The sequence below is a fragment of the Myotis nattereri genome (genome assembly GCF_964212035.1).
Source record: "Myotis nattereri genome assembly, chromosome: 1".
Lineage (NCBI taxonomy): Eukaryota > Metazoa > Chordata > Mammalia > Chiroptera > Vespertilionidae > Myotis > Myotis nattereri.
The window spans coordinates 10,045,623-10,072,696 of NC_138075.1; the positions used below are offsets into that span (position 1 = coordinate 10,045,623).

At 52.7% G+C, this 27,074-nt stretch overlaps 1 protein-coding gene across 1 annotated transcript in view; it reads right to left on the reverse strand.

Annotated features, from left to right (window-relative positions):
• Positions 1–20,063: 20,063 nt before the first annotated feature.
• Positions 20,064–27,074, reverse strand: part of RIN3 (Ras and Rab interactor 3) — a 111,885-nt gene continuing 104,874 nt past the window's right edge. Inside the window, exons 9-10 of the mRNA XM_081097362.1 lie at positions 22,487–22,650; positions 20,064–21,144 (exon numbers count right to left, since the gene is read on the reverse strand). Of these exons, the coding sequence (XP_080953488.1) occupies positions 20,827–21,144; positions 22,487–22,650 (482 nt within the window). The 3' untranslated portion in view covers positions 20,064–20,826. The remainder of the gene's footprint in view (positions 21,145–22,486; positions 22,651–27,074) is intronic.

Below are 27,074 nucleotides of genomic sequence, written 5' to 3' on the forward strand. Positions count from 1 at the left end.
TTTTTGCAACAGTCACTCACATACATCCATTATTAGAGAAAAGCAACAGAGCAGTCAAGCCTTCTCCTACACACACACACACACACACACACACACACACACTAGAGGCCCGGTGCACAAAAATTTGTGCACTCCGTGGGGGGAGGGGGGAGTGGGGGGAAGTCCCTCAGCCCGGCCTGTGCCCTCTCGCAGTCTGGGACCCCTCAGGAGATAACGACCTGCTGGCTTAGCCACGCTCCCTGGGGGATCGGGCCCAAGCTGGCAGTCAGACATCCCTCTGGCAGCCCGGCAGCCCTCAGGGGATGTCCACTTACCAGCGGGGAGCAGGCCTAAGCTGCAGTTGGACATCCTTAGTGCTGCTGAGGAGGCGGGAGAGGCTCCCGCCACCACCGCTCTCCTGGCAGCCATCAGCCTGGCTTGTGGCTGAGCAGAGCTTCCCCTGTGGGAGCGCACTGACCACCAGGGGACAGCTCTTGCATTGAGCATCTGCCCCCTGGTGGTCAGTGTGTGTCATAGTGACCAGTCATTCACTGTCGTTCTGCTGTTAGCGTCAATTTGCATATTACCCTTTTATTATATAGGATAGAGGCTTGGTGCACGGGTGGAGGCCGGCTGGTTTGCCATGAAGGGTGTCCTGGATCAGGGTGGGGGTCCTGCTGGGGTGCCTGGCCAGTCTGGGTGAGGGGCTGAAAGCCGTTTTCAGGCTGGCCAAGCCCCCGGCGACGGAAGCTCCCAGCCTCTCCTTTTTTTCTTTTTTTTTTTTCTGGGTTTTATTTACCTTCTATAATTGAAACTTTGTAACCTTGAGTGGAGCTCAGAGCCAGCCAGGGAGGGCAGGAAGCTTGGCTTCCTCCATCGCCAGGGGCAACTCAAGCCTCCTGCTCGCTCCGGCTCCTTGGCCATGGCCGGCTGAAAGCAGGTATCTGGGGATTATTTATCTTCTATAATTGAAACTGTGTTGCCTTGAGTGGAGCTCAAGCTGGCCAGGGAGGGCGGGAAGCCTGGCTTCCTCTATCACTGGGGTAACCAAGCCTCCTGCTTGCACCAGCTCCGTGGCTGCCGGCTGCCATCTTGGTTGGGTTAATTTGCATATAGTCGGTCTGATTGGCTGGTGGGCATGGCTTAAGCCATAGTGAAGGTATGGTCAATTTGCATGTTTGTCTTTTATTAGTGTAGATATATTAGAGGCCTGGGGTCCAAATTTGTGCACCAGTGGGGTCCCTCGACCTGGCCTGTGGGATTGGGCCGAAACCGGCTCTCCGATATCTCCTGAGGGGTCCTGCATTTCAAGAGGGCATAGGCCAGACTGAGGAACCCCACTGGTGCATGATCAGGGCAGTTGAGAGATGTGTGAGGTTGGCCAACCGGGGACGGACAGCGGGAGGGCTCCAGGATGTGTCCCGCCCATCTCGCTCAGTCCCTATCGGCCAGACCCCAGCAGCAAGCTCACCTACCAATTGGAGCGTCTTCCCGCTGGCGGTCAGTGCACGTCATTGTGAGCAGTTGAGCGGCTTTAGCATATCATTAGCATATTGCTTTGACTGGCTGAATGGATGACTGGACACTTAGCATATTAGGTTTTTATTCTATAGGACATAAATATATTTTTACTAGAGGCCCAGTGCATGGATTCATGCACCGGTGGGATCCCTAGGCCTGGTCTGTGGGGATCGTGTTGAAACCAGCTCTCTGACATCCCCTGAGGGGTCACAGATTGCAAGAGGGTGGTTCTCATGTGACACACCCCAGAACTGGGCTTCCTCCTCTCGGGTTTTGGGTGCATCACCTGAGAACTGCAACTGCCAAGTGATAGCAGCTCAGCAGCTCCTGTGTTGAGCATCTGCCCTCTGGGGGTCAGTGCGTGTCATAGCTACTGGCCAGTCAGCTGGTCGTTTGGCTTTTATATATATATAGACTGATCTCAGAGAGGAAGGAAGAGGGAAAGATAGAAACAACAATGATGAGAGAGAATCACTGATCAGCTGCCTCCCACAGGCCACCCCTGGGCGTGGAGCCCACAACCGGGGCACTGGCCCCGGCCGGGAAGGCCCTGTCTGTTTTGAGGACCTTAAGTGTTGCCAACTCAAGCCGCTGAGCTTAGCAAGCAACTCTTCACCAACAGCAGGTCACTGCGTGGGCAGCAGCCCCAACCCTGTAGCAGAAAGTCAGAGAAGGGCACAACATAAACCTAAAAGTGCCCCAATCCGTTGTACACGTGGTGGGAGAGTGTCTGACATGTACAGCCTTGTCTATAGGATGAGTGCACCTGCTGACAGGTATGGACTTCGCTGAGCTGTTTCCTTAACAAGGAAGGGGTGGGGCTAAGAGTCTATTCCGGGTTAGAGGGCTGAGTCCAGGCCTCTCAATTCCACAGTCACTTCACTGATCTGGGTCCGGGAAATAAATGGCTATGGGTGAGCTTTTGTTCAACACACAGTTCCTATCTGAACAGTTTACACACGTCCTCTTGGAAAACCAACAGCTCTCGGCAGCTCTCGGCAGTTTCCTGGAAATGAGGGCTAAGGCACAACAAACAATACTATGGGCCTCTGGGGGTCAGGCACATGCTGGGTGTGGGACGCCATGGCTGGGCCCTCGAGGCCCCCTCATGGGAGGAGTCCGCTGGAATTACTCCTGTCCCAGGGCCCAGCACACACGCGGGAGCCGTTCAGCTCTTTCCCCTCATCTCCGCTCCCGCCCAGGAGCCTCCCAGAACCACTCGGTGTCTTAGGGGGCTGAGTCTCCCCCAGGTGCCTTCAGTCTGGGGACACACATAATGGGATGCGACCGTTTCTCTTGGCGGGCAGTTTCCCAAGGCTGGCCCCACTCATGCGTTCTAACGACTGGGAGTGGGCGGTAGCTGCTGCTTTTCCATCTCGTGTTCATTTTCCCCACAGGGCCCAGAACCCGAGATTCTTGGTAGGAGGGAAGCCATGGACCTCCCATCAGTGGACACAGATCTAATCAAAGCCTGGCAGCGGGCAGGGTTCGCTCAGACTCTGGAGTCACCTGGGCACCGTCTCTCTGCCCATCCCCAGCCCTGCACTAGGTGCCCTCTGTCCTTGCACATTCACTCTTCACAACAGCCCCAAGGGGGAGGCAGGCACAGTCCCTTCCTACACATGAAAAGGCTCTGCACTCACCGACTCCGCGCTCACTGACTCTACGTTCACCAACTGTAAGTTCACCGACTCTAAGTTCACCGACTCTACGTCCACCGACTCTTCACACACCGACTCCGCACCCACCGACTCCACACACAACCGACTCCACACCCACCGACTCCACGCCCACCCACTCCACACCAAACATTCCACTGTTTCCATGCCACCCATCCCAAATAGCTCCATGGCCTGCATTCTAAATGGCTCTGCCAGCAGCTTATGCCCCATGCTAACTGCTTTGGAACACACAAATATTAGGACACTCTCCCTATGACACTTAACATCTATCTGGGCATATAAAACATAAAGGTATAACTATATATATCCTATATCAATTCAAATTAACTGCTTAATTCTAATTTGGTAACAACACATTCATTTTATTTTGTGGAGTCTTACCTAGAGAGCTCACCTCCGAAATTCTTCTCCCCATTGACTGTGAATAGTTCATACATTAGAACACCTGAACTCCACCAGTCAACTGCCTAAAACACAATTTGACAGACCATTCACTAATGTGTAGTTTATAAGAAAAATGAAGAAAGTAAAGTTGTATATTTGGAAAATACTTTATTTACTTACTTTTAAAAATATATCTTTATTGACTTCAGAGGGGAAAGGAGATGGAGGGAGAGATAGAAGCACCAATGATGAGAGAATCATCAATCGGCTGCCTCCTCCAGGCCCCATAATGGGAATCGAGCCCCCAACCCACACATGTGCCCTGACAGGGTATGGAACCATGACCTTCTACTTCATAGTTTGACGCTCAATCACTGAGCTACACCGGCCGGACTGGAAAAGATTTTATCAAAAAGATATTGTACATAACTTTCTGTGCAAGGAGTATTAAATTAGCACAATCAAGAAAGACATTTAGAGAACAAATATGCAGGTGTCCTCAAAACAGAATTTAAACCTTTAGGCTGTCAATCAATGCACTAAGAGTGTTTTAATTATTTTCTACACTGGTAATGGTTTTACTTGGGTTAAATAAAAAACTCATTCTTAATTTAAAAGAAATTTTAAAAATTTTAAGTAAATGCAATATGTGGACTGAGGTTTGAAGAAAAAAAGTACTGATTGGCATTTTTATTACTTATCCAGTTCCAATAACTGTTATAAAATTACTTAAAGTGAAACCAGACAACCAATGGGCCCAGGCTGCTGGTTACTACTTGAACCAATGTAGCAGAAACATGGGTTGACTCATATATGGCGTTTATTCCATTAATGTGGGCAGAATGGGAGCGCAGCAGGTCATCCACAAACATCTGCTCTACTCTCCCCATAAGCCAGCTGCTTCTCTTGGGTAGAAAGACACAGATTCCATGGGAAAGTAGAAATCCCACGCATGGAAAGTAGGCAAGGTACAGTGCTTACAGGTCACATGCAATTCGGGCTGGGGGTTGCATGACTCAGGGACCAGCTTACAGGCAACAAGGATGTTAACCTAGGCCGTTGGGAGCTGCATTTCCATGTTAGCTCCAATGCCTCAGGGTGTACAACTCTCAAACAGATTAGAACGTGCTTTCTCTAATCAAAACAGAGCAATCATGGTTAATAGAGCACCATTATTAGTAATATTTCTTATAATTATAGCTAGTCCCTAATATTCTATTCCTGCCCCTAACAAAAGAAAAAGGGGGAAAAAATCCCACCTAAAGGTGTTATTATTTCATAACTACCTCAATCAATTTCTCTTTTAGAACCTATCTCATAAAATAGTCTTCATTTGTGGGAAGCATAATGAGATTTAAAATGATGTCAAACAAAATGTAATCTAAACTGGAAACAAATTTGTAGATGTAGTGACCGGAACGGAGAACACAGCACATAACATATAAATTTAAAGAATCTTCTCCTGGCAGGTTTGGTGCAGTTGATAGAGTGTTGACCAGCAGACTCAGTTCCAGTCAAGGGCATGTACTTTGGTTGCAGACTCCTCCCTGGTCCTGGACCTGCTGGAGGCAACCAATCGATGTGTTTCTCTGACATCAATGTTTCTCTCTGTCTTTCCCTCTCTCTTCCACTCTCTCTAAAAATCAATGGAAAAATATCCTCCAATAGGATTTTTTTAAAAAAGAATCTTGACATATTGAAAATTACTTCTCTTGTCATCATTATGCAAAGCAAGATTCCAATAATGGTTGAATTTATGAGCTTATGCTGATGAGATATCAAGTGTATGCTAAAGTTTTAAACTCTCTGCTCCCAATTTTTAGGGCCAGCATTTCAGAGAAATGATGCAAAATTTATGAACCCAGAGCTCTTTTAAGGAAAATACATAACAATGACACAGAAAACAGGATGAGGCTGGCTGAAACTACAAAAGAGTGAGTGCCCGCCTGGCACAGAGATGAGCATGTTGCATACATTATATCTCATTTAACCCACTCAAAGTCATCAAGGTGTTCCATCAAGACCCATTGACTTAGCTGTATTTTGGACCTTGGATATGCAGAAATCTAGGAGTAATACAAGGTTTTCTTTTCTAAAAATTGGTTCCATGACCAGGCTGGGGTGGCTCAGTTGGTTTGGTCATCATTGTGTACATGGAAAGGCTGTGGGTTCAATTCCCAGTCAGGGCACATACCTGGGTTGGGCGTTCAGCCCCCAGTGGAGGTGTATATGAGAGGCAACCAACTGATGCTTTTCTCTAACATCAACGATTCTCTCTCTCTCTCAAATCAGTAAGCATATCCCTGGGATAGGATTTAAAGAAATAATGGGTTCCATTAGATATTAGAAGGTAATTTTCAAATTTTAACTTCTACATTCTTACCAAATTTCCCAATACTTTCAAAGAATACCTTGAAGAGAACTAAACCAGCAATACATTTTTTTTTTATATATACAAGCATTTTTACTGGCACCTGAACCTAGTTGGCCTGGCTCAGTAGTTGAGCATCAACCTATGAGCCAGGTGGTCATGGTTTGATTCCAGGTCAGGGCACATGCCCCAGTTGTGGGCTTAATCCCCAGTGTGGAGTATGCAGGAGGCAGCCAATCAATGATTCTCTTATTGATGTTTCTCTCTCTCTCCCCCCCTTCTCCCTTCCTCTCTGAAACCAATAAAAATATATATTAAAGCCCTACCCGGTTTGGCTCAGTGGATAGAGCGTCATCCTGTAGACCAATGGTTCTCAACCTTCTGGCCCTTGAAATACAGTTCCTCATGCTGTGACCCAACCATACAATTATTTTCACAACTGTAATGTTGCTACTGTTATGAATCGTAATGTAAATATCTGATATGCAGGATGGTCTTAGGCGACCCCTGTAAAAAGGTCTTTTGACCGCCCAAGGGGTCGAGACCCTCAGGTTGAGAACCGCTGCTGTAGACTGAAGGGTTCTGTGTTCGATTCCGGTCAAGGGCACATACCTCGGTGGCAGGCTCCAGGGCGAGTGCAGTGTGTTTCACTCACATCGATATTTCTCTCTATCTTTCCCTCTCTCTTCCACTCTCTCTAAAATTCAATGGAAAATACCCTCGAATGAGGATTTTAAAAAAATGATGTTGAAAAACAAACAGATAAATAATTAAATTTATATATTATAACTTATAAATTTATATATAATAATTAAATTTATATATATATAAATGAGATGATTCTCTTAAAAAATAAAAAGGAAGTTACAGAGTCCTCGCCCTGACTGGAGAGGCAGTGGGTCTCAGCTGTGGCCCCACGTAAAAACCTGTGGAGGTTAAAGAGACAAGTCCCCTCTCCTCCTAGGCTAACGCCTCTGGTCCTGGTGGGCCCTCTTCCAAAGTGATCAAAGAGTTCTCTGATGATTCTGCTGCACAGCCGAGTCCAGCACCACAGGCTAAGTGTGGGGGATGCCTAACTCACAGGGACGCCCCTGCACACGGGCCACTCACAGGGTCTCACCACAGAAACGCAGTCGCCATTCGATCCCTCGGAACTCTTGCTGACCAGGCTGGGCCCCTGACTCACAGCCCCAACTACCTCCCAGACGTCCACGGTGGGTCCACGTCCCCAGGGAACTCAAAGCACTGGGAGTAAAAGTGACTCCCCAAAGCTCTTTGCAATTTCCTCAGTTTCTCTACAGGTTCAGGGTCAAAGCCCAGAGTCCTCCGCATGTCATCGCTCCTCAGGACCAACATCGTTTCCAGCATAGAGCGAATCCTAAAAATATAAACAAAAGAAAGAGAAAGCCATCATTTCAAATTGTCTAGATAACCGACCTTCAATGTGGGAAGAAATAAACCAACTCTGCCCGTGGCCATCACTGCTGGTAAACCTCATGGTCTCAGGCAGACCATCCCCACTCCAGCCTCTGCAGTAATTTAACATAAATCTGGCATCGGACCTCCACCAGGGCCTTGACCACTACCCACAGATCTCTGGTTCCCTCTCCTGCTCCCCCCAACCCCCCGCAACTCCTCCCACTGATCCCTCCACATGTGCACCTCCCTCCTGACCCTGTGCTCTGAGTCACCCTCCTCTCCACGACAGTGGCCATTCCTTCCCCCCACTCCTGGCCTTTTCATTTCTTTAACTTTTAATCTAAAATAATGTCATACTGAGAGAAAAGTTGCAAGAATAGTACAGAGACTTCCCACATACCCCTTTCTGAGATTCCTCCAAATGTTGACTTTTAAATGATATAATTCATGAACCACCAAACACCCATTCAAAGTGTACACTGAGTATATTTAAGGTTGTGCATCCATCGCCACAATTTTAGAACGTTTTCATAGCTCACCAAAAAGAAGCTCCAAACACATATTAAAAGCCATGCCCTGATTCCCACAACCCGCCAGCCCTAGGCAACCAGGAGAGTACTTCCAGTCTCTGCTGACTTCTGTTTTTGTTTTTTTTTAATTTATTTATTTTTAAAAAAACATATTTTTATTGCCCTAGTCGGTTTGGCTCGGTGGACAGAGTGTCAGCCTGTGGACTGAAAGGTCCTGGGTCCAATTCCAGTCAAGGGGGTACCTAGGCTGCAGGCTCCTACCTGGCCCAGGCCCTGGTCGGGGCACGTGCAACAGGCAACCCATCAATGTGTGTCTCTCACACTGATGTTTCTCTCTGTCTTTCCCTTTCTCTTCCACTCTCTCTAAAAAGTCAATAGAAAAATATACTTGGGTGAGGATTAAAACAAAACAAACTATATATATATATATATATACACATACACACACACACACACACACACATTATTGATTTCAAAGAGGAAAGAGGAAGGGGAGAAACATCAATGATGGGAGAGAATAATTGCTCACTGTCTCTTGCACGCCCCACACTGGGGATGGAGCCTGCAACCGGGCATGTACCCTGACCGGGAATCAAACCACAACCTCCTGGTTCATAGATCCAGGCTCAACCACTGACCCATGTTGGCCAGGCCGACTTCTGTGTTTTAAACCGGACCTCTGGGCATTCAATACAAGGAAGCTTCTCTGGACCACTGTGGCCTGTCTCCAGTGACCTTCCTCCCGCTCTTCCTCTCAAATGTCTGAATGTCCGTGTTTCTAACCCTGAGGCTTCCCACCTCAGGGCCTCAGGACCTCCTCAGGGGCTCAGATCATAACTCCTCCCAGTGAATATCACGGGATTCAGAAAAGAGCCCAGCTTCCCTTTGAGCCTGGGTCTCCTGCATGTCCTCCTGTCCCCTGAAGGCCCAAGCTGAGGACATGGGCTGACCCTGGCCTCCCGTCCCACCCATACCCCACCTGGTCAGTCCTCACTCCCACACCCACACCCACTGCAACTGAGCTAATCCTCCCACCGCCATCTCCGAACCCTGAAGGGGGGTATACCTGCCTGACTACCTCCATCTTCTACATTGTAGCGAAAGGGACCCTTAGCAAGAAGACTTCCCGTGCCACTTTCCCACTCAGAACCCTTCAGGGGCCTCCAGGATAAAAGCCCAAGTCCTTGCAACGGCCCCTGCCCTGCTCCCCTGTGGGTCCCACATGAACCCTTTTCCTGTTTCTCACACATCCCTAGGGGCTCCCCCGCCCTCCCCTATCTCTGATTTGTAGAAAAGGAAACGAGGCCAGAGCCATGCCAAGCCCTGCTTTCTAGAAGGGGAAACTGAGGCTTGGAAGACTCAGGTCACATTGCTGTCCGGGGGCTGAGCAGAAGTCCAGGTACGCTGACACCTGAGCCCCGAACCACAGGGCCTTCCTCAGTGAACATGTTTTGAATAGATGAGTGTTAAATAAATCAGTTCTTGAACTCACAAAATATCCTAATTCTTAGTAATGAAACAAGGCTTGTTCACATCCTATATAATAAAAGCCCAGCGACTGAATGGCAGAATGACCAGAAAAATGACCAGTTGCTATGATGCCCACTGACCACCAGGGGGCAGACGCTCAACATAGGAGTTGCTGCCTGGTGGTCAGTGTGCTACCACAGTGGGAGTGCCACTAGGCTGACCAAGATGAGTGGCGCTTCCACACTGGGCAGGTCCCTGCAGGCCATGCCACCCCACCAATACACGAATCCCATGTATCAGGCCTCTAGTCAATACATATAAAAGCCTAACATGCTAACTGTCCCTAACTGTTCGACCAGTCGCTATGACGCGCACTGACCACCAGAGGGCAGAAGCTCTCACTGGTAGGTTAGCTTGCTTCTGGGGTCCAGATGATCCCGACTGTGCCAGACAGGCCCGGCATGCCCTGGAGACCTCCCATGGTCGCTCCATGGCCCTGATCGTGCACCGGTGGGGTCCTTCTCACAATCTGGGACCCCTCGGGGGATGTCAGAGAGCCGAATCCGTGCACCAGGCCTATAGTTTTAAAGATTAAAAAATCAAATCACAGAAGCAGAAGATAACAGATTACTAGCAAATGAAACATAGCATTTACATCACTTATTTCTCTGTGCTGGTCAGCTTCTGCAGATATAGGCACTTAGGAGGCAGACTGAGTGACCAATCGTACCTGGTCTTGTCCTGGAACTTGCCGCCTGCCCCGATGGCTTTGGCCTGGGTCTCTTTGATCATTTCTAGGGACAAAACATCATCTTTTCTCAATGAAAAGCCCAAATTTCTCAGCATTAATAGGATCAGTTCCATATCGTTCTCAGTGAAATTCCCAGTAAGTTTTTCCAAAATGTTGAATACGAGGAGAGACTGAGCCACATGAAAGTCATACAAATGGACAATGACGGTGAACAAGGTTGTCATACTCTTTGGCCTTGCCTCCCTTTTTTAAAAAAAAAAAAAAATTAAATCTTTATTGTTCAGATTACAGATGTTCCTCTTTTTTCCCCCCATAGCTTCCCTCCCCCTGGTTCCCCTCCCACCCTCCGTCCTCCCCCCCCCCCACCACTGTCCTCATTCATAGATCCATGATTTTTGTCCAGTCTCTTCCCACTTCCCCCCAAGGATAGTCAGTCGACTCCCTTTCTGTGCCTCTGATTCTATTATAATCACCAGTTTATTCTGTTCATCAGATTATTTATTCACTTGATTTTTAGATTCACTTGTTGATAGATGTGTATTTGTTGTTCATAATTTGTTATCTTTACCATTTTCTTCTTCTTCCTCTTCTTAAAGGATACCTTCCAGCATTTCATATAATTCTGGTTTGGTGGTGATGAACTCTTTTAGCTTTTCCTTATCTGTGAAGCTCTTTATCTGACCTTCAATTCTGAATGGTAGCTTTGCTGGATAAAGTAATCTTGGTTGTATGTTGTTGGCATTCATCACTTTGAATATTTCTTGCCACTCCCTTCTGGCCTGCAAAGTTTCTGTTGAGAAATCAGCTGACAGTCGTATTGGTATTCCCTTGTAGGTAACTGATTTTCTTTCTCTTGCTGCTTTTAAGATTCTCTCTTTGTCTTTTGCTCTTGGCATTTTAATTATGATATGTCTTTGTGTAGTCCTATTTAGATTCCTTTTGTTTGGGGTTCTCTGTGCTTCCTGGACTTGTAAGTCTATTTCTTTCACCAGGTAGGGGAAGTTTTCTGTCATTCTTTCTTCAAATAGGTTTGCAATATCTTGCTCTCTCTCTTGTTCTGGCACCCCTATAATTCTGATGTTGGTACGCTTGAAGCTGTCCCAGAGGCTCCTTACACTAGCTTCGTATTTTTGGATTTTTTTTCATTTTGCTTCTCCGGTTTGCTGTTTTTTGCTTCTTCGTACTTCAGATCTTTGACTTGATTCTTGCGAGCCTCTGGTCTGCTGTGGGAACTCTGCATAATATTCTTTACTTCAGTCAATGTATGCTTAATTTCTAGTTGGTCCTTTTGCATAACCTCGAGGGTCTCACTAGTTTTCTTGAGGGTCTCACTACATTTATCGGCGGTCTCACCAGACTTTTTGAGGGTCTTACTAAATTTATCGGCAGTTTGAAGAAGTTCTTGAAAAACTTTAAGAGCGTGGTTTTGAACTCTATATCTAGTAGTTTGATTTCCTCCATTTCTGTCATTTGTGACCTGTTTCTTTGTTCTGCATTTTGGCTGCTTCCCTGTGTTGATAGAGTGGCTTTCTGTGCTAGGTGTTCTATAGTGCCCAGTGGCTCAGCCTCCCCAATTACCTGAGGTGGACACTTTTGGTGCACCCCTTTGTGGGCTTTGTGCGCAGTCTTGTTGTAGTTAAACCTTGATTGTTGTAGGTAATACTGGGAGGGATTGACCTCCAGGCCAATTGGATGAGAATCAGCTGTGTCTGCAGTGGGAGAACTTCTATGCTGGAGACACCCCTCCAGGGCAAGACTTGCTTCAGTGGGGCTTTGGTGCTCACTGAGTCTGCCCCCTGAGTGTGTCCTTTATGGATCTGAGGAGCTGCAATCTGGATAGTCCCACTCTGACCACCAGGCACACTGGCTCCTGGATCTCTAAGGAGGTGCTAATCTAGCCTCTGCTGGAGGCTACCTAGCAGGAGCCAGCTGTGAAGCAATGCGAGTTGCCTGGGGCCTTGTGCCAGCTGCAGTTTGTTATGTAATTTTCAGATTGCAAAGGGCCAGGCCTTTCATAAGCAAAAGCCTCCCTGCATGGCTTGGGTGGGGTGGGGTCCCAGGGGATCAACAGGGGGGAACAAGCAGCTATAGCTGCCTCAGAGGCCCCGCTTCTCAGTGTCCGGGAAATCGTCGCAAGCACCTCCAAGAGAAAGCTGCCCTCGAGTTCCGACTGATGCCAGACAGTCCAGTTTCTCCCGTATGAGTCCGGGCCCCCAGAGACTCGCCCCGAAATGGAGCTCAGAGCTTGAGACTCCCTCCTGATTGAAAAAGACAACCATGTCCTCAGCGGCCAGCCCTCTCCACTTGTGCCTCTGTACCTCTGTACTTTACTTCCACACCATACCTCCTCTGAGTCTCGGTATGCTTTTCCCTTTCCTTCTAGTTGTAGAATTTCCACTCAGCCAGCCTTCCTGTGGTTCTGGATGATGTCCGTTCCGTCTTTTAGTTGTATTCTTGAAGTGGTTGTGCGAGGCAGCAATCTCCAGTGTTTACCTATGCTGCCATCTTGGTTTTCCTCGCTTCCCTTTTTATAGACGTCATCAAACTTCCTCACCACGACCTCCAGAAAGGGAGCTCATATCTGCACCAATGAAACAGACCAAATGTCATCGCAACACCTGACAATCGTGGCACCAAGTTACTCTCAGGGATCCTTCTTTTCAACAAGCTGAAGTGTTTATGTTGAAAGAGTCAGTACTTTTAAAATCATCGTGTCAATATACACATGGTAGGATACACACGCCCACAGGGCATACCCTTTAAAATCCAGTCTGAGTGTAGAGTATGATACAGGGCCACGCAAACTGGTGGATACAGCACAGAGCAATCCACCACAGCACTGGGACCTGCCTGTAAGCATACTCTCTCGTCTTCTAGGTTAAGGTGGACTTCCTCGGCCAGCAGCCTTCTGATTCCTTGGAAAAAGACCACCATACATCTCTGTCTGCAACGCTGCACATCTAACAGCACGCATTGTGGAGAAGGAGGCAGCAGCAGGACGAGGTGGGGGCATGGAGCCGTGTGGAAGGTGCAGCTGGGAAGGGAGACCTGCTAAACGCAGTCCTGTGGGACCTGGGAAGGAAGACCCCAAGAGAACTAGCAGGTGTGACCAGCCACTTGGCCACTAGATGTAAAAGATTAAATTCTGAGGAACAGGAGCTACAAGAGCAAACCTGGAGGGGAAAAGCAGGTTATGGGGGACTGCTTCAACTGTGGGTGCAGGTGAGCTCAACCACACAGGTTAGAGTGTGATATACACGCGTCATTGCTGAAGGGCAAACACTAAATGCTAGAAGCCTCCAGAGAAAGGCGCAGATGGGCAGGAGGGAACTTCACAGAGCCCAGCGCTCATAGATAAGGGATATTCTGTGGGTAACAAATAATAAATGTAACCTGTAAACTCCCTCCTGGAGCCCCTTCACGAAAATCAACCTGAAGAGCATCCTATGACCACACATTATGCTCAAATATAACTTAAAAAAGAAACATTAGCTAAGCCGGCATGACTCAGTGGTTGAAAGTTGACCTTCGAACCTGGGACGCGAAGTCTGATTCCTGGTCAGGGCACATGCCCAGGTGGCGGGCTCAATCCCCAATGTGGTGCCTGCAGGAGGCAACCGATCAATGATTCTCTCTCATCATTGGTGTTTCTTTCTCTCTCCCTCTTCCTTCCTCTCTGAAATCAATAGAAAGATATTTTAAAAATTAGAATTCTGCAGACATAAACATTATTTATATAGAAAACTAGTTGCCCAGTGCATGAAATTCATGTGTGTGTGTGTGTGTGTGTGTGTGTGTGTGTAGGGGGCAGGTTGTCCCTCAGCCTGTTTTGCACCCTCTCCAATCTGGGACCGCTGGCTCCTAATCACTCACCTGCCTGCCTGCCTTATTGCCCCTAACCACTCTGCCTGATGGCCTGCTCGCCCCCAACTGTCCTCTCCCCCCTCCACCCCCTACTGGCCTTCTCGTCCCCAACTGCCCCCTCTTGCCAGCCCGATCACCCCCAACTACCCCTCTGCCGGCCGGCACCCCTCGCCAGCGTGATCACCCCTAACCACCTCTGCCTTGGACCCACCACAATGGCTTTGTCCAGAAGGACAGCTGGAGATCTTCCGGTCTAATTAGCATATTACCCTTTTATTAGTGTAGATAGTATAGATGCCTGGTGCACAGGTGGGGGCTGGCTAGCCTGCCCTGAAGTGGGTCACAGATCAGGGTGGTGGTCCCCTTGGGGGGCAGGGCCAGCCTGGGCGAGGGGCTGAGGGCTGTTTGGGGTCAGTGTGCAGACCAGCCAAGCCTCTGGCTTTGTCCGGAAGGTCTCTTGGTCTAATTAGCATACTACTCTTATTTTATTAGTATAGATACTCAGGTTGAATGTTTTCAACACACGATGGGAATTACTTAACTACATCAAATACCTGAAATTTTGAATGTATTTGATGTCTTCAATATAAACTATCATCAGTGGAGCATTTAAAACGAGCAATGCCGTTCATGTTGCTGAAGTTGTTAAGCTCGCACACTGGTTCCGATGGGACTTGCACGCAGGTCTGCAGGTGTCTGATGGATAAATGACTGGACAGCAGCTCAGGGACGCACCACAGGGGTGTGACCCACTCTGGGCCCCACGGGGACGCTGCTGAAACCCCAGACCTGGAGCCTCATGGACCCGCGTGCGGAGAGCTCCTCGCTCTGAGCCCGAGGCTCCGTGATGAGGCCCCGCAGCGGGTCCTTCCTGGCGTCCTTCCCGCCCCGGGGAAGGCTGACGGGGGAAGCGGACAATGACCTCCGGTGCCCCGTCCAGCGGACGCCTGACCTGCTGCCGGGGGTCGGGGACATTCTGTCTGAGCTGAACCCTGTGGCTGAGGAGGGTCCCGTCCGACACCGGAGGCCTTGGGCCCGGGAAGTCCTGGGGCAGCGCCCTGAGCGGGGGCCACACAGGGCAGAGGCGGCGGGGGCTCCAGCGCCCTCTGCAGGGCGGGCGGGCGGCCTGGGAGGGGGCGTCTTTCTCGGGAACAAACCCCGACTCGGAAGGGGCGCCCGGAGCCGCTGGTGCAGGCAGAGCGGGGAGGCCGAGGCCCGGAGGACCGGGGGCCTGAGTGGGGCGGCCCCCAGCCCGCGCCCCGCGGCCCCCACGTCCCATCTTTCCGGCAGAAGCTGACCGACTCCCCGCAGGAGCACGTCCCCCGCGGGGCTGCCCTCCGAGGCCGCCTGCCGGGCTCCTCCCCGTAGGGTCAGCCGCCCCAGGACCCCGCCCGCCGCCCCAGGCCCAGGTCCGCCCCGAGGTCCCCAGGGTCCCTTGCTGCCAGCAGCTGCTCTGGCCAGACACTCCTGTGACCCGGGACCTGGCCATCTTCCCCAGGCGCCTCGCTGACTTCCTGTAGGGGCGGGACTTCCGGGCGGCGCGCGGCGCTCCTTGAGGGGCGGGGTGTCCCCTGCTGGCGGGAGGCGGCAGCGCAGGGAACCGCGCAGCTGCCCAGTTTCCCCTCTCCAGCCAAGTTGTAAAGGGGTGGGTGGTGCATGCAGAAGTGCGCCCCCACTTCTTCCTGGAAAGCCTGGTGCAGAGGCCTCTGCACGCTCTGCTCAGAAGGGGCCGTGCTTGTCGCAGGCGTGCATCTTGAGACACGTGCACGGGGGAGAGACCATGCCCACAGGGAAATGTGTCCTGGTGCCTGGTTGTGCATTTACCAGTATTTATGGGAAATTTCTGACCAGCTTGCTGTTCTGAGACTGGTGTTTCCACTCCACCCCAGGGCTCCGTGTGCCGTGTGATACCTCTTCTGAGGTGTGTTCTGTGTCCCCAAATCCATGCGGATGGGACATTGTGACCGTGGTCTTGTTGGGAATAGGGCCTTTGCAGATGCAATCAAGTTCAGAGGAGGCCTTGGGTCTTGGATGGGTGGGCCCTTGTTGCAACAACAGGTGTCCTTGTGAGAGGGAAATTAGACTCACTCGCAGAGAAGGGCATGTGACTTGCAGCCCCAGAAGGACCAGCCTTGCCCTCACCCTGATTCCGGGAGTGAGTGTCTCACAGGCAGCGTGGAGAGCTCCGGTCCCTGCCCACCCGCCCGGTCACTGTCTCCTGAGCTCCTGGAGAGAAGCCACAGGAGAGGAAGGGACTCCCAGCTGCAGCCCCCAGCCTAGGGGTGAGGAGCAGGAGAAGGGGGTGCCTGGGGCACTGGCCCATCCCTGCCTCCCTGGGCACCTCCCCTCCTGTGCCCTGACAGGTGACCCAGGGCTGATACCTACCCAGAGGCCCTGAGGACCCGTGTTCAGGGCTGTGCAAGGGAGACCCAAGAGCAGGCGTGATAAAGTTCATCTCCGTCTGTCCCCCCTCCTCCAGTGCTGCGTATACTCAGCACCCTCACTGCCCCCACCCAGGTCTCTACAGGGTCTCCCTTCTGTCTTATACCCTGGAGCCCATGCCTGTCTCTCATCCAGTGATTTCTCTGGTGCTAATTGGGAAGAGGGAGTCAGTCTCCCTTTTTGTCAGCACATCTAACAAATGAAGTGAATCCCTTTATTCCCACGGAGTGCTTGGAAGGGGTCTGGCCCACAGTAGCTGCTCAGTGAATGAATGTCAGCGCCCTCCCCGGGCATTCAGGGCAGTTGGTGGACAGGAACTTCTCTTTCTCTGGACCTGGTGAAAGGGCTGGTTGCAAACATAAAAGATTCCATGAAGGACACAGGGGCTGACGGGTGGGCAACAGGGAAAGTGGTAGAACTAGGGTGCTGGTGTGCGCGCATGTGTGCATGAGTGTGCATGAGTGTGTGTGTGTGTGTGTGTGTGTGTGTGTATTTTGAAGACGTGCCAGTGTTTCACAGGTTATCATCCTAGAAATAGCTTAGGGAAAATGTATAAATGTATTTTTTAATTAACAGATAACGCCAAATTTCCAACCCTCCTCTGTGCCAGATCACACTCAAATTGAGATTGAGCGCCTGTTCCCCACACCCCTCCTTCATTGACTCCTTTATGGGTGTTCATCCTTGCCCATCTCGTAGGTGAAAGGTCACCATGGAGATGCCCTGTGAGAGGGGATGGAGTGTGGGGGGCCCCTAGGCTGCAAGGTCATCCCAACCCCCTTCTTCAGCTCCCTTCACCAGCCGGCCACTGAGCCACAACCCAGCTGTCTTCCCTCGCATCCACCCCACTGACCCTGGGGGAGAACATTCGGGCAGACCCTGGGAGCGCCCAGTCTCTTCCTCCATCCATGCTTCTGACCGTGGTCCTGTGCATCCCCTCCCGTGGGCCCAGTGCATTTGCTGGCAGAGGCCACACTCTCACCCTCGCTGGCTCCTTCCGTTCAGCCCACCCTACCAGGCAGTGCCCCTTGCTGTGCTGGAGGCAGCCTGTGCTGGCTTATGAGAGCCTGTGGTGTTTCCAGGGACTTCACAAGCCAGGTGTTAGACTCAGCCATGGCTATAAATTAACTTATGTGAACTTGGGATTAAATAATGTATATTAAAAACAAAGGTAATACCCCGGCCGGTGTGCTCAGTGGGTGGGGCATGGATTGTCCTGTGCACTGAAAGGTCACCGGTTCCATTCCCAGTGAGGCAGGAGCCCGGGCTGCGTGTTTGATCCCTGGTGGGGCTGTGTGTGGGTCACAAGTGATCAATCTCTCTCTCTCCCATCTCTCTCTCTCCTTCTCTCCCCATTCCCCTTTTTAAAATAAGTGAAAACATTTTAAACAAACAAAGGTAGTAAGTACTCCAAACTTGCCCCTTGTAATTGTTTTCCTGTTACCTATGCTCTTGCGTTATTCATACCTATTGTACCTGCGTGGAGGTGATATTATAGAACAGGCGGCACCGCACATCCAGTCCCATCTTGGTGCGTAGGGGCTCCACGTTGGCAGCTTGAAATCAGCTGCAGTGAAAATATTGACACCGAGGAAATTGGCAAATGTTACCAAATCAGGGCTTGATTTGTTTTCTTCAGTGTCTACTCTCTCTAGACTTGAGAAAGTGATGAAGGAAATGTTCATAGTAAAGATTAAAACTAAAACTGTGTTTGGTGAATATTATGGTATGTAAATTGTATCTTTTTTTTTTTTTAAGTCTGTAGGCATTACAATGCAAATACATTACAAGAATTAAGGAACTGCCCTAGCCGGTTTGGCTCAGTGGATAGAGTGTGGGCCTGTAGACCAAAGGGTCCTGGGTTTGATTCTGGTCAAGGGCACGTACCTTGGTTGCAGGCTCCTCCAGCCTGGGCCCTATAATTGACGTCCTATGGGTGAACCTAATCCAATAGGACTGGGTCCTTATTAGGAGAGGAAAAGACACCAGGGGTCCATGCACCAAGGAGAGGCCGCATGAGGACGCAGCGAGAAGGCTGTGGTCTGTGAGCCAAGGAGGAACCGATTCTGCCAACGGCTTAATGTAGACTACCAGCGCCAGTGAGAAAACAAGTTTCTGTTATCAAAGCGGCCATCTGTGGTGTTCTGTTATGGCAGCCCGAGCAGACTAACACCCCCTTTCTTTGAGCCTGCACATCCTCATCCATAATATCTCCCTCAAGGGGCTGTGTGCAGATTCAGTGAAATAATGCAGGCGAATTGCTGACAGCACCAGGCCCACCGACGGCTCCGCATGCGCCACGGCCCTGTCCCGTGGCCCTGGATCAGGCCCCACACCTGAGGCTGTCCCCTCACACCTCCCTTGGGGCAGAGGCATCCGGATGACAGGGGGTCCAGGTGGCCCCGTCCCTCCTCCTCTGGCCTCTCCTGATGGTGGGTGGGCCTCAGCATTGGCCTCAGGATGGTGGGCCTGGTGCACACCCAGGCATACACTGTACACACTCACACACACACACACACACACACCCTGTTCTGCCAGTGGCCCCTCAGTCCCGCTCACTGGCTGGCTCTGTTCCCTTATTTGGGAGCTTAACATAATCCCCCCAGGGCTGGGCTTGTGCCCAATCCACCCTCTGAATTCCGCCCCACAACAAGCTGAGGCCCGACCTGGGCAAGAGGGTGATTGGGTCATGGGACCTTCTCCTCCAGTCTCAGGTCTTGTTGGAGGCAGTGGGCGCCTCAGCTCAGGGCTGCGGGGCAACTGGAAGCTCAGGAAGAGGGGAGGGTCTGAAAGGGGGAGGGGGCAACCTGGGGCCCTGGCTGGCTGCCCTCAGCTCTGGGTTTGCGTTTTCTCATGTCTGCTACACCGAACCCCAGCCTGGGAAGTCCTCCTGGGCTGCTGCATCTGGCCGGAGCACGGCCCACAGCTCACATGGGGCTGGCCCGGAGCCAGAGGCCTACAGGTGTCTGACTGGCTGGATGAGCTGGTTGGTGCCCATGAGTTTAATTCAGGTGGGTTTGGCTGACCCCCTTGGGGCAACCTGCTCATTGCTATCCAGGTGAGCTTTGTTTTGTTCTCTGCTGTTTCCCAGGGCCTGACAGAGCAGGCACTCTACAAATACATATTTTTAATTAATGCGGAGGACACCCATGAATGGTCCAAACCTGGTGGAGAAAGCAGATGAATCAACAGACAACTGCACTCTGATGGGATCTCTCTTGTGAGAGAGATGAGCCCAGGGGGCTGTGGGAACGTGGACAAGGTCTATCTGGCCAGTCTAAGAAATCAGAGAAGCCTTCCTGGAGGAGGTGGGCTTTGAAGACTGAATAGGAGTTTGACCAGGCAAAGACTTTAGGGAATGGGATTTCTGGGATAGGTAGCAGAAGCAGGAAGGTAAGAGACCGTTTGGAAAGCAATCCAGAGTTGGGAATGATGGGAACTAAGGATGGTGAGGAGGCAGGAGACGACCGGGCTGAGGGGACCACAGAGGGCAGAGCTCTGAGGGCTGAGGCTACATGGCAAATTCTTAAAAGATAGGGCCCTCGGTGGAAAGGAGGGAGTCTTCTGAACCCCTCCCGGGGAGGGAGTTAGGCTATTAATGGGTGCCTGGCCGGCTCGAGCGGAGTCCCAGCCCCTTGAGAAAAGGAGATACCATTTTCAAAAGGGCTTTTATTAAACTGTCCCCACACAGTGCCTCTTGCCACAATGGCCACAGCCCTGGTGTCTGCCAGGGGAAGGGCCCTGTCAGTGATCCTGTGTGGCCGAGGCTGGCCTCGTCCCTGGAGCAGACGAGCTGCCCTTGTTTGGGGTCCCGGTGCATGTCTGGCTGCTTCTGGAGGCGCTCAGGAGCTGCAGGAGAGACTGTGGGTGCTGGTGGCTGAGGGCAGGCTCTGGTGCAGGGAGGGGGGCCTGTCTCTTCAGCACACACCCTGAGAGATCCTCTTAAGATCCTGGGCCTCCAATATACCCCAGAGGGAATACTTCAGATTGGACGATGGTGCGGGAAGGCAGGGCCTGTGTGTGAACAGGCCCCGTCTTGAGCTCTTTTTGCTGCAGCTGGCTGGAGAGCCCCCTCTCTCTCTGAGCCTCAGTTCCCCTTTCTAACAGGTAACCTGGCCTCCCAGTGCTATGACTCCGCCTCAGGAAGCATGCTTGGCCACTGCTGCTTGTCATGTTCACAGCTGTCCTGCCACGCTGGCCTCGGCATGCTCAGTGGGTTGCAAGCATGTGTGACAGATGGGCATCCATGTTGGGTGTGTGTGTGTGTGGTCAGATGTGGGCTCCTGCATGTATGAGGAGGTCCAGCTGACTGTGCGCATGGGGCATGAGCGAGTGTGACCCCCGTGTGCCCACTTCTCCGCCCAGCCAGTCTCAGGAAACACTGCCACCGAGGGGGCTGCCGTGGCCCGGGCCTCACAGGAAGTTGGGCTCCCGCACCACGAGGCAGGGCGGGTCCCCGCTGCCCCCGCCGTCCAGGGGCCGGTACACGAAGTGGAAGTCGCGCTTGGGCTCGCTCCGCAGCAGGTAGCCCTTGATGTGGTGCGGCAGCGCCTCGTCCGCCAGCTGGAAGCAGCGCCCGTCCACCAGCACGAAGAGCCGGTGGTCCTGCGGCTGCACCACCTCGAACTTCTCCGCGCACTGAGCGCACAGCGCCGTGGCCAGCGTGTCCGCCCGCGACGCCAGCGTCCGCGACTGCTGCTCCGGCTCCAGGTACGACACGCAGATGAAGTCCTGCGGGGTGAGACGGAGGGGGTTGGTCACCAGCCGGCCACGCGCATCCTGTCTCCCCGCCCACCCCAACCCCATCCCCACGCTGAGTGGCCTTGGGCGAGACCTTTTCCCTCTCTGGGCCCCAGACTCCTCTCCGTAGAGAGAAGGGATGGTAGGACGGTCTCGAGGCTGAAGTCAGGGTACCCGTGGCCGACCCTGCTGTGTCACCTAAGGCAAGGCCCTCTGCACCCCGCCTCTCCGCGGGGATGACCGTGCAGGGTGAGTCAGTGGCTTGGTCTTGGCACCGAGGAGGGAGCTCGCCCCCTGGCGGCCAGTACACGGGCTCTCCATCATGTATGTATTCATCTGTCACTTCCTCATCATTTCAGCAGTCCTCCTGCACCCCAGGGGCAATGCAGGGCAGGGAGGGCGGCATACGTAAAACTGGAGGCAGATCCCAGCCTCAGCAGTTCAGGGTTCAGCTGGGACTGCTAAGGCAGGCGGAACAGTTCAGGCCTTAGGGCTGGAAGAGCCTGGGGTGGGGACACACTGGAGACAGGGAGGTGGGGGGCGGGGGGGGGGGAACTGGAGGGAAGGAAGAGGCTTGGTGGAAGGGGGAGGGGAGCTGGTCTGAAAGGTGGAGGGTTTAGGCCAGGAGGAGAGGGGCAGGGCAGGGTGAGGAGATGCTTCTGCATGTGGCTGGGGATGGGGCACGCATAGGCGCATGAACAGACACACACACACACACAGCATTGGCACCTACACCTTCTCCCACCAGCCTGGGAGGGAGGACCCTATGGTAGAAGGATGGGCCCTCCAGTCCCTGCTCCCACTCACTGTGTGACCCTGACCTCTCGGAGCCTCCATTTCCTCAACTGTAAAGTGGGAAACACCAGCCCTTTACGGTTTACACCATGGCTGCGAGGGAGGCCTCTTTCCCAAGCACCCAGGGGGCAGGTGGGAAGGGGTATGTGTGGGACTGCCCCTTGTGGAAGGACGGTGACAGGGGTGCATACCAGGCGCTGTGTCAAAAGCGTCACTGGGATCGCCCTTTCTTCCCAGATGGGAAGCCCTACCACACTGGCACCAACACTGGCCCTACCACACATCATCTCCACAAGTGGGGATGGTGTGTGGGTACAGTCTCCCCATGGCAGTGGGGATGGTATGGGCCTGGTCTCCTCCCATGGCAGTGGGTGTGGTGTGTTATCCTGGTCTCCCCATGGCAGTGGGGATGATTGTGGGTACAGTCTCTTCCCATGGCAGTGGGGATGGTGTCTGGGACCTGGTCTCCCCCCACCTCCCCGGCAGTGGAGATGGTCTGTTGACCTGGTCTCCTCCCATCTGCTGTCCCAGGCGTCACCTGCACGGAGGAGCGGGAGGCGCGGGCCTTGTTGAGCGTGCGCCGGCGCTCCCAGCGGTGGATGGAGTCCTGCACCTCCACGCTCAGCTGCCTGGTCACCGTGATCTTGTCGTAGTTCTTGATGTGCTCCAGCGCCCCATAGGTGGTGGTCAGATAGTAGGAACCTGCGGAGACAAGGGTGTGCCAGTTGATTAGGGCTGCCTGGGCCCACCCACAAAGGGAGCCCCTCACTTTAGAGAGGGAGGAAGACTTTCGTGGGGTTCCCTCCCACTTACCCGGCCTCTCCCCTGGCCCTTTAGGTACCAGGACAATGATTTTTGACGTGAGGCTGATTCTCCTAGTGACCCACCCAAACTCCATCTTCTCGTTCTTCCTTACTAACTGACCTTTACGTTTCTGAGGGAAGTAACAATCAGTAGAAAATGCTTACTGCCCTGACTCCCTTGCAACTCGGGGTAGAGGGCAGGAGACCCCGTTCTGGCTATTTAGATGTAAGTGGAAGTCCCTGGGTGGGGCAGACTCTGGGTTGGTGAGCACACAACACAGATGATGTATTAGAGACTTGTACACCTGAAGCTTATATAATTTTATTAACCAATGTTACCCCAATAAATTCAATTCAAAAGAAAGAAAAGTAGCTTCTATTAATTTATATATATACTTGAGGCTTGGTGCATGAAATTCGTGAACTCAGGGGGCGTCTCTCATCCCGGCCTGCACTCTCTCGCAGTCCGGGAGCCCTCGGGGGATGTCCAACCAAAGGCTTAGGCCCGGGGGGAGCGGGCCTAAGCCAGCAGTCAGACATCCTTAGTGCTGCCACTGCTGCTGCACTTGACAGCCGTGAGCCTGGCTCAGGGCTTCTGGCTGAGCGGTGCTCCCCCTGTGGGAGTGGGCTAACCACCAGGGGTTTGCTCCTTCATTGAGTGTCTGCCCCCTGGTGGTCAGTGAGTGTCATAGTAATCTGTTGTTCTGCCATTTGGTTGATTTGCATATTAGCCTTTTATTATTCTATCTAATAAAAGAGAAACATGGTAATTAGCGTATGACCGCTACCCTTCCCATTGGCTAATCAGGGCGATATGCAAATCAACTGCCAGCCAAGATGGCGGCCGGCAGCCAGGCAGCTTAAACTGAACATGAGGCTTTCTTGCTTCAGTGACAGAGGACTGCAACATTCCCCGCCTGCCTTGCCGGCCTCTGAGCTTGCAGTTTGAAACTTTGTAACAAATATAGAAGCTAAACAAAACCCCAGAAACCAGCTTTCAGCCCACTGGGATCTCAGAGCTGGAGTTGATACAGAGTTTCGATTGTAGAACCCAAACAAACCAGATACCTGTTTTCAGCAGCTGAGGCCTCAGAGCTGGAGCCAGAGCTAAAGCTGGCCCAGAATAAAAAAAGAAAAAAGAAAAAAAGGAGCAGTTGGGAGCTTCAGTCCCAGCCTGAAAACAGCCCTCAGCCCCTCACCCAGACTGGCCAGGCACCCCAGTGGGGACCCCCACCCTGAAGGGTGTGTGACCAGCTGCAAACAGCCATCATCCCCTCACCCAGGCTGGCCAGGCACCCCAGTGGGGACCCCCACCCTGATCCAGGACACCCTTCAGGGCAAACCAGCCAGCCCCCACCCATGCACCAGGCCTCTATTCTATATAGTAAAAGGGTAATATGCCTCCCAGCACCGGGATCAGCAGAGCCATGAGGCCTCCCGGCACCAGGATCAGTGTGAGAGGGGGCAGCGCCCAAACCCCCTGATCGCCCTGAGGCTCTGTGTGTGACAGGGGGGCGGGGCCACAACCTCCCTATCCGCCCTGCTCTGTTCCTGACAGGGGAAGGCGCCCAAACCCCTTGATCGGCCCTGCTCTGTGCCTGATAGGGGGGAGCTCCCCAACCCCCTGATCGCCCTGCAGCTCTGTGTGTGACAGGGTGCGGCGCCCCAACCCCCGCACCCCACGGTCCCTGCTCTGTGTGTGACGGGGTAGAGCCATAACCTCCCCATTGGCCCTGCCCTGAGTGTGAGAGTGGCGGCGCCCCAACTCCCTGATCGGCCCTGCTCTGTGGGTGATAGAGGGCGGCGACCCAACCCCCTGATCCGCCCTGCTCTGTGTGTGACAGGGGGCAGTGCCCCAACTCCCCTATTGGCCCTGCTCTGTGAGTGACAGGGGGGAACTCCTCAACCCCCTGATGGGCCCTGCTCTGTGCGTGACAGGGTACGGAGCCCCAACCCCCGATGGGCCTTGCTCTGTGCGTGACAGGGGGCAGCACCCCAACCCCCTGATTGGCCCTGCTCTGTGCGTGATAGGGGGTGGCGCCGCAACCTCCCCATCGACCCTGCCTTGAGTGTGACAGGGGGCGGTGCCCCAACCCCCCAATCGGCCCTACCCTGAGTGTGACTGAAGGTGGCATCGCAACCTCCCAATCTGCCCTGCTCTGTGCATGACAGGGGGCAGCGCCCCAACTCCCCAATCGGCCCTGCTCTGAGCCCAACCAGGGGCTGCACCTGGGGATTAGGCCTGCCCTCTGCCACCTGGGAGCAGGCCTAAGCCAGCAGGTCGTTATCTCCAGAGGGGTCCCAGACTGCAAGAGGGCACAGGCTGGGCTGAGGGACTCCCCCTCCCCCCCAAGGGCACAAATTTTTGTGTACCGGGCCTCTAGTATAAGATATAAAAAAGGAGGAGACTCATTTGATATGTCCCTTTGGGTTTTGCCCATTCCCTTCTTCCGGCCTGGAACACAGATGTAAGCCCTGAGGCATAGCAGCTGTTTTGTGACCAGAAGTGAGAGGCACATAGACAAAGGCTCACACCCTAAGAACAAGGGAAAGAGCTGCTTTCCTGATGGCAAGGCTGAAAACCACCATCATGATCAGTTGCATACTCCACGACTTCTTGGTGCAAGAGACATACAGCCCTTCACTCCGATTTAAACCATTATTAGGTGCATTTTGAGTTATTTGCAGCTTAGAGCATCCCTAACTTCCACTGGATGCAGCTACATTTACCTACAAACTCTACAGCCAACATGAGAGAAAGCCACGCCCTGGCTGGGTTTGATGGAGGTTGTAATAAAGGGGTTTATGGCCACAGGATCACACACCCTGTCATGGTAGGAAAGACACATTAAAAAAAAGTGTGCCAAGGCCTGTGTAGAGCTTGGCCTGGTGTCCCTTGTCCGAGAAGGGCCATGAGCCACTCATGGTCTCCTTTCTCAGTGAAGCAGGAAGCCTGCGCGTGACCGGAGGCCTTTCCTGGTGCCTCCAGCCCTGCTGCCCGGGAGTCCCTGTCCTCTAGTTGGCGCGCCTCGATGGTCCTGTTTCTCATCCGTGATCGCGTCTCCCTGGCTGGGACCTGAGTGCCGTGGGCCGATGGAGAACACAGATCGGGAGGCAGAGCAGGATCTAGGTCTCTGCCCTGTGATCTCAGGTGAGTTAGTGTCCTCTCTACACCTGTTTCCTCAGCTGCACATCCCACAATACCCACGTGAAAAGTAAATGAGATGATATACTAGTGCGTACAGTGCTTAGTAATGAGTGATGCACAGAGGGGAGGTGACCTAAGGGAGGTGCTCTGGGGTTCTCACCCTCGCAGGAGAAGGGGAAGGACCCCCAATCCTGCAGCCGCTCCTCTTGCTCATGTCCTGTTTTTTTTCACAGCCCAGGAGACCCTCCAGGCCACTTCCCTTTGACCAGAGGCCATGCAGTGCCATCGAGGGCCACTAGGTGGCAGGTGATGCCAACCACAGTGAGGTTTGGAGCTGGTTGTCTTTGGGGAGAAAGTGTTGCCTGTTGAGGGGTAAACTCACTGCCCCTATTAAGAGCATGGCCAGCTGTCAGCCAGCGTGGAGAGTGGACGTGGTGGATGAGTCCATGCGGCTGCTTCTGGGAGCGGTTTGGAGTCTGAGCTGGCTCCAGCCAGGCGCCCCGCAGCTACCTGGGTCTCCTGTCCATCCCATGGTGGCAGGATGGTGGGAGCTGCAGGGAGGAGCTCTCAGGGGGCTGGGGTCCCATCAGCCTAAGGCGTAGGACCTCTCCACTTCTCATCTTCCCAGCCTGATCTACCCTGACCTCTCACACCCAATAGATAGGCTCGCTGCAGAGAAAATGGGACCCCGTCACTTGTCCTTTGCCAAACTACAACAGGTGGAACAGCAGGTGGAACACGAAGGTCCCACAGTGCACAGACTCCAGAGCCCAGCTTGCAGGCTTTTTGTTGAACGCAGAACCGTGTGTTACTATGGACCGTGAAACACGAGAAGGCAGAGCCCAGCTCTACCGCTCCTTCTGCCCACGGCTATCTCTGCAGAACACGAAACTGCCCAGACAAGTGGAAAACCCCAAATCCAGCCCAGTGCCTTCACTTTCCTGAGCCAGAGAGGTTAAACCACTCGCCCCAGGTCTCCAGCCAATCAGAGGCAGAACCGGGACTGAAATCCAGCCCCCAAACCGCTCGTTTTAATGCATCTTGTGCTACTTCTCCTCTGAGGTTCTAGCAACTGAAGTGCTCAAGACTGGGGACTCCCCGAGGGCGCCTGTGTCCAGGCATCTCTGAGCTCCGTGAGGACCCAGGGCAGGGACTGTCGGCACCCTCTTTACCTG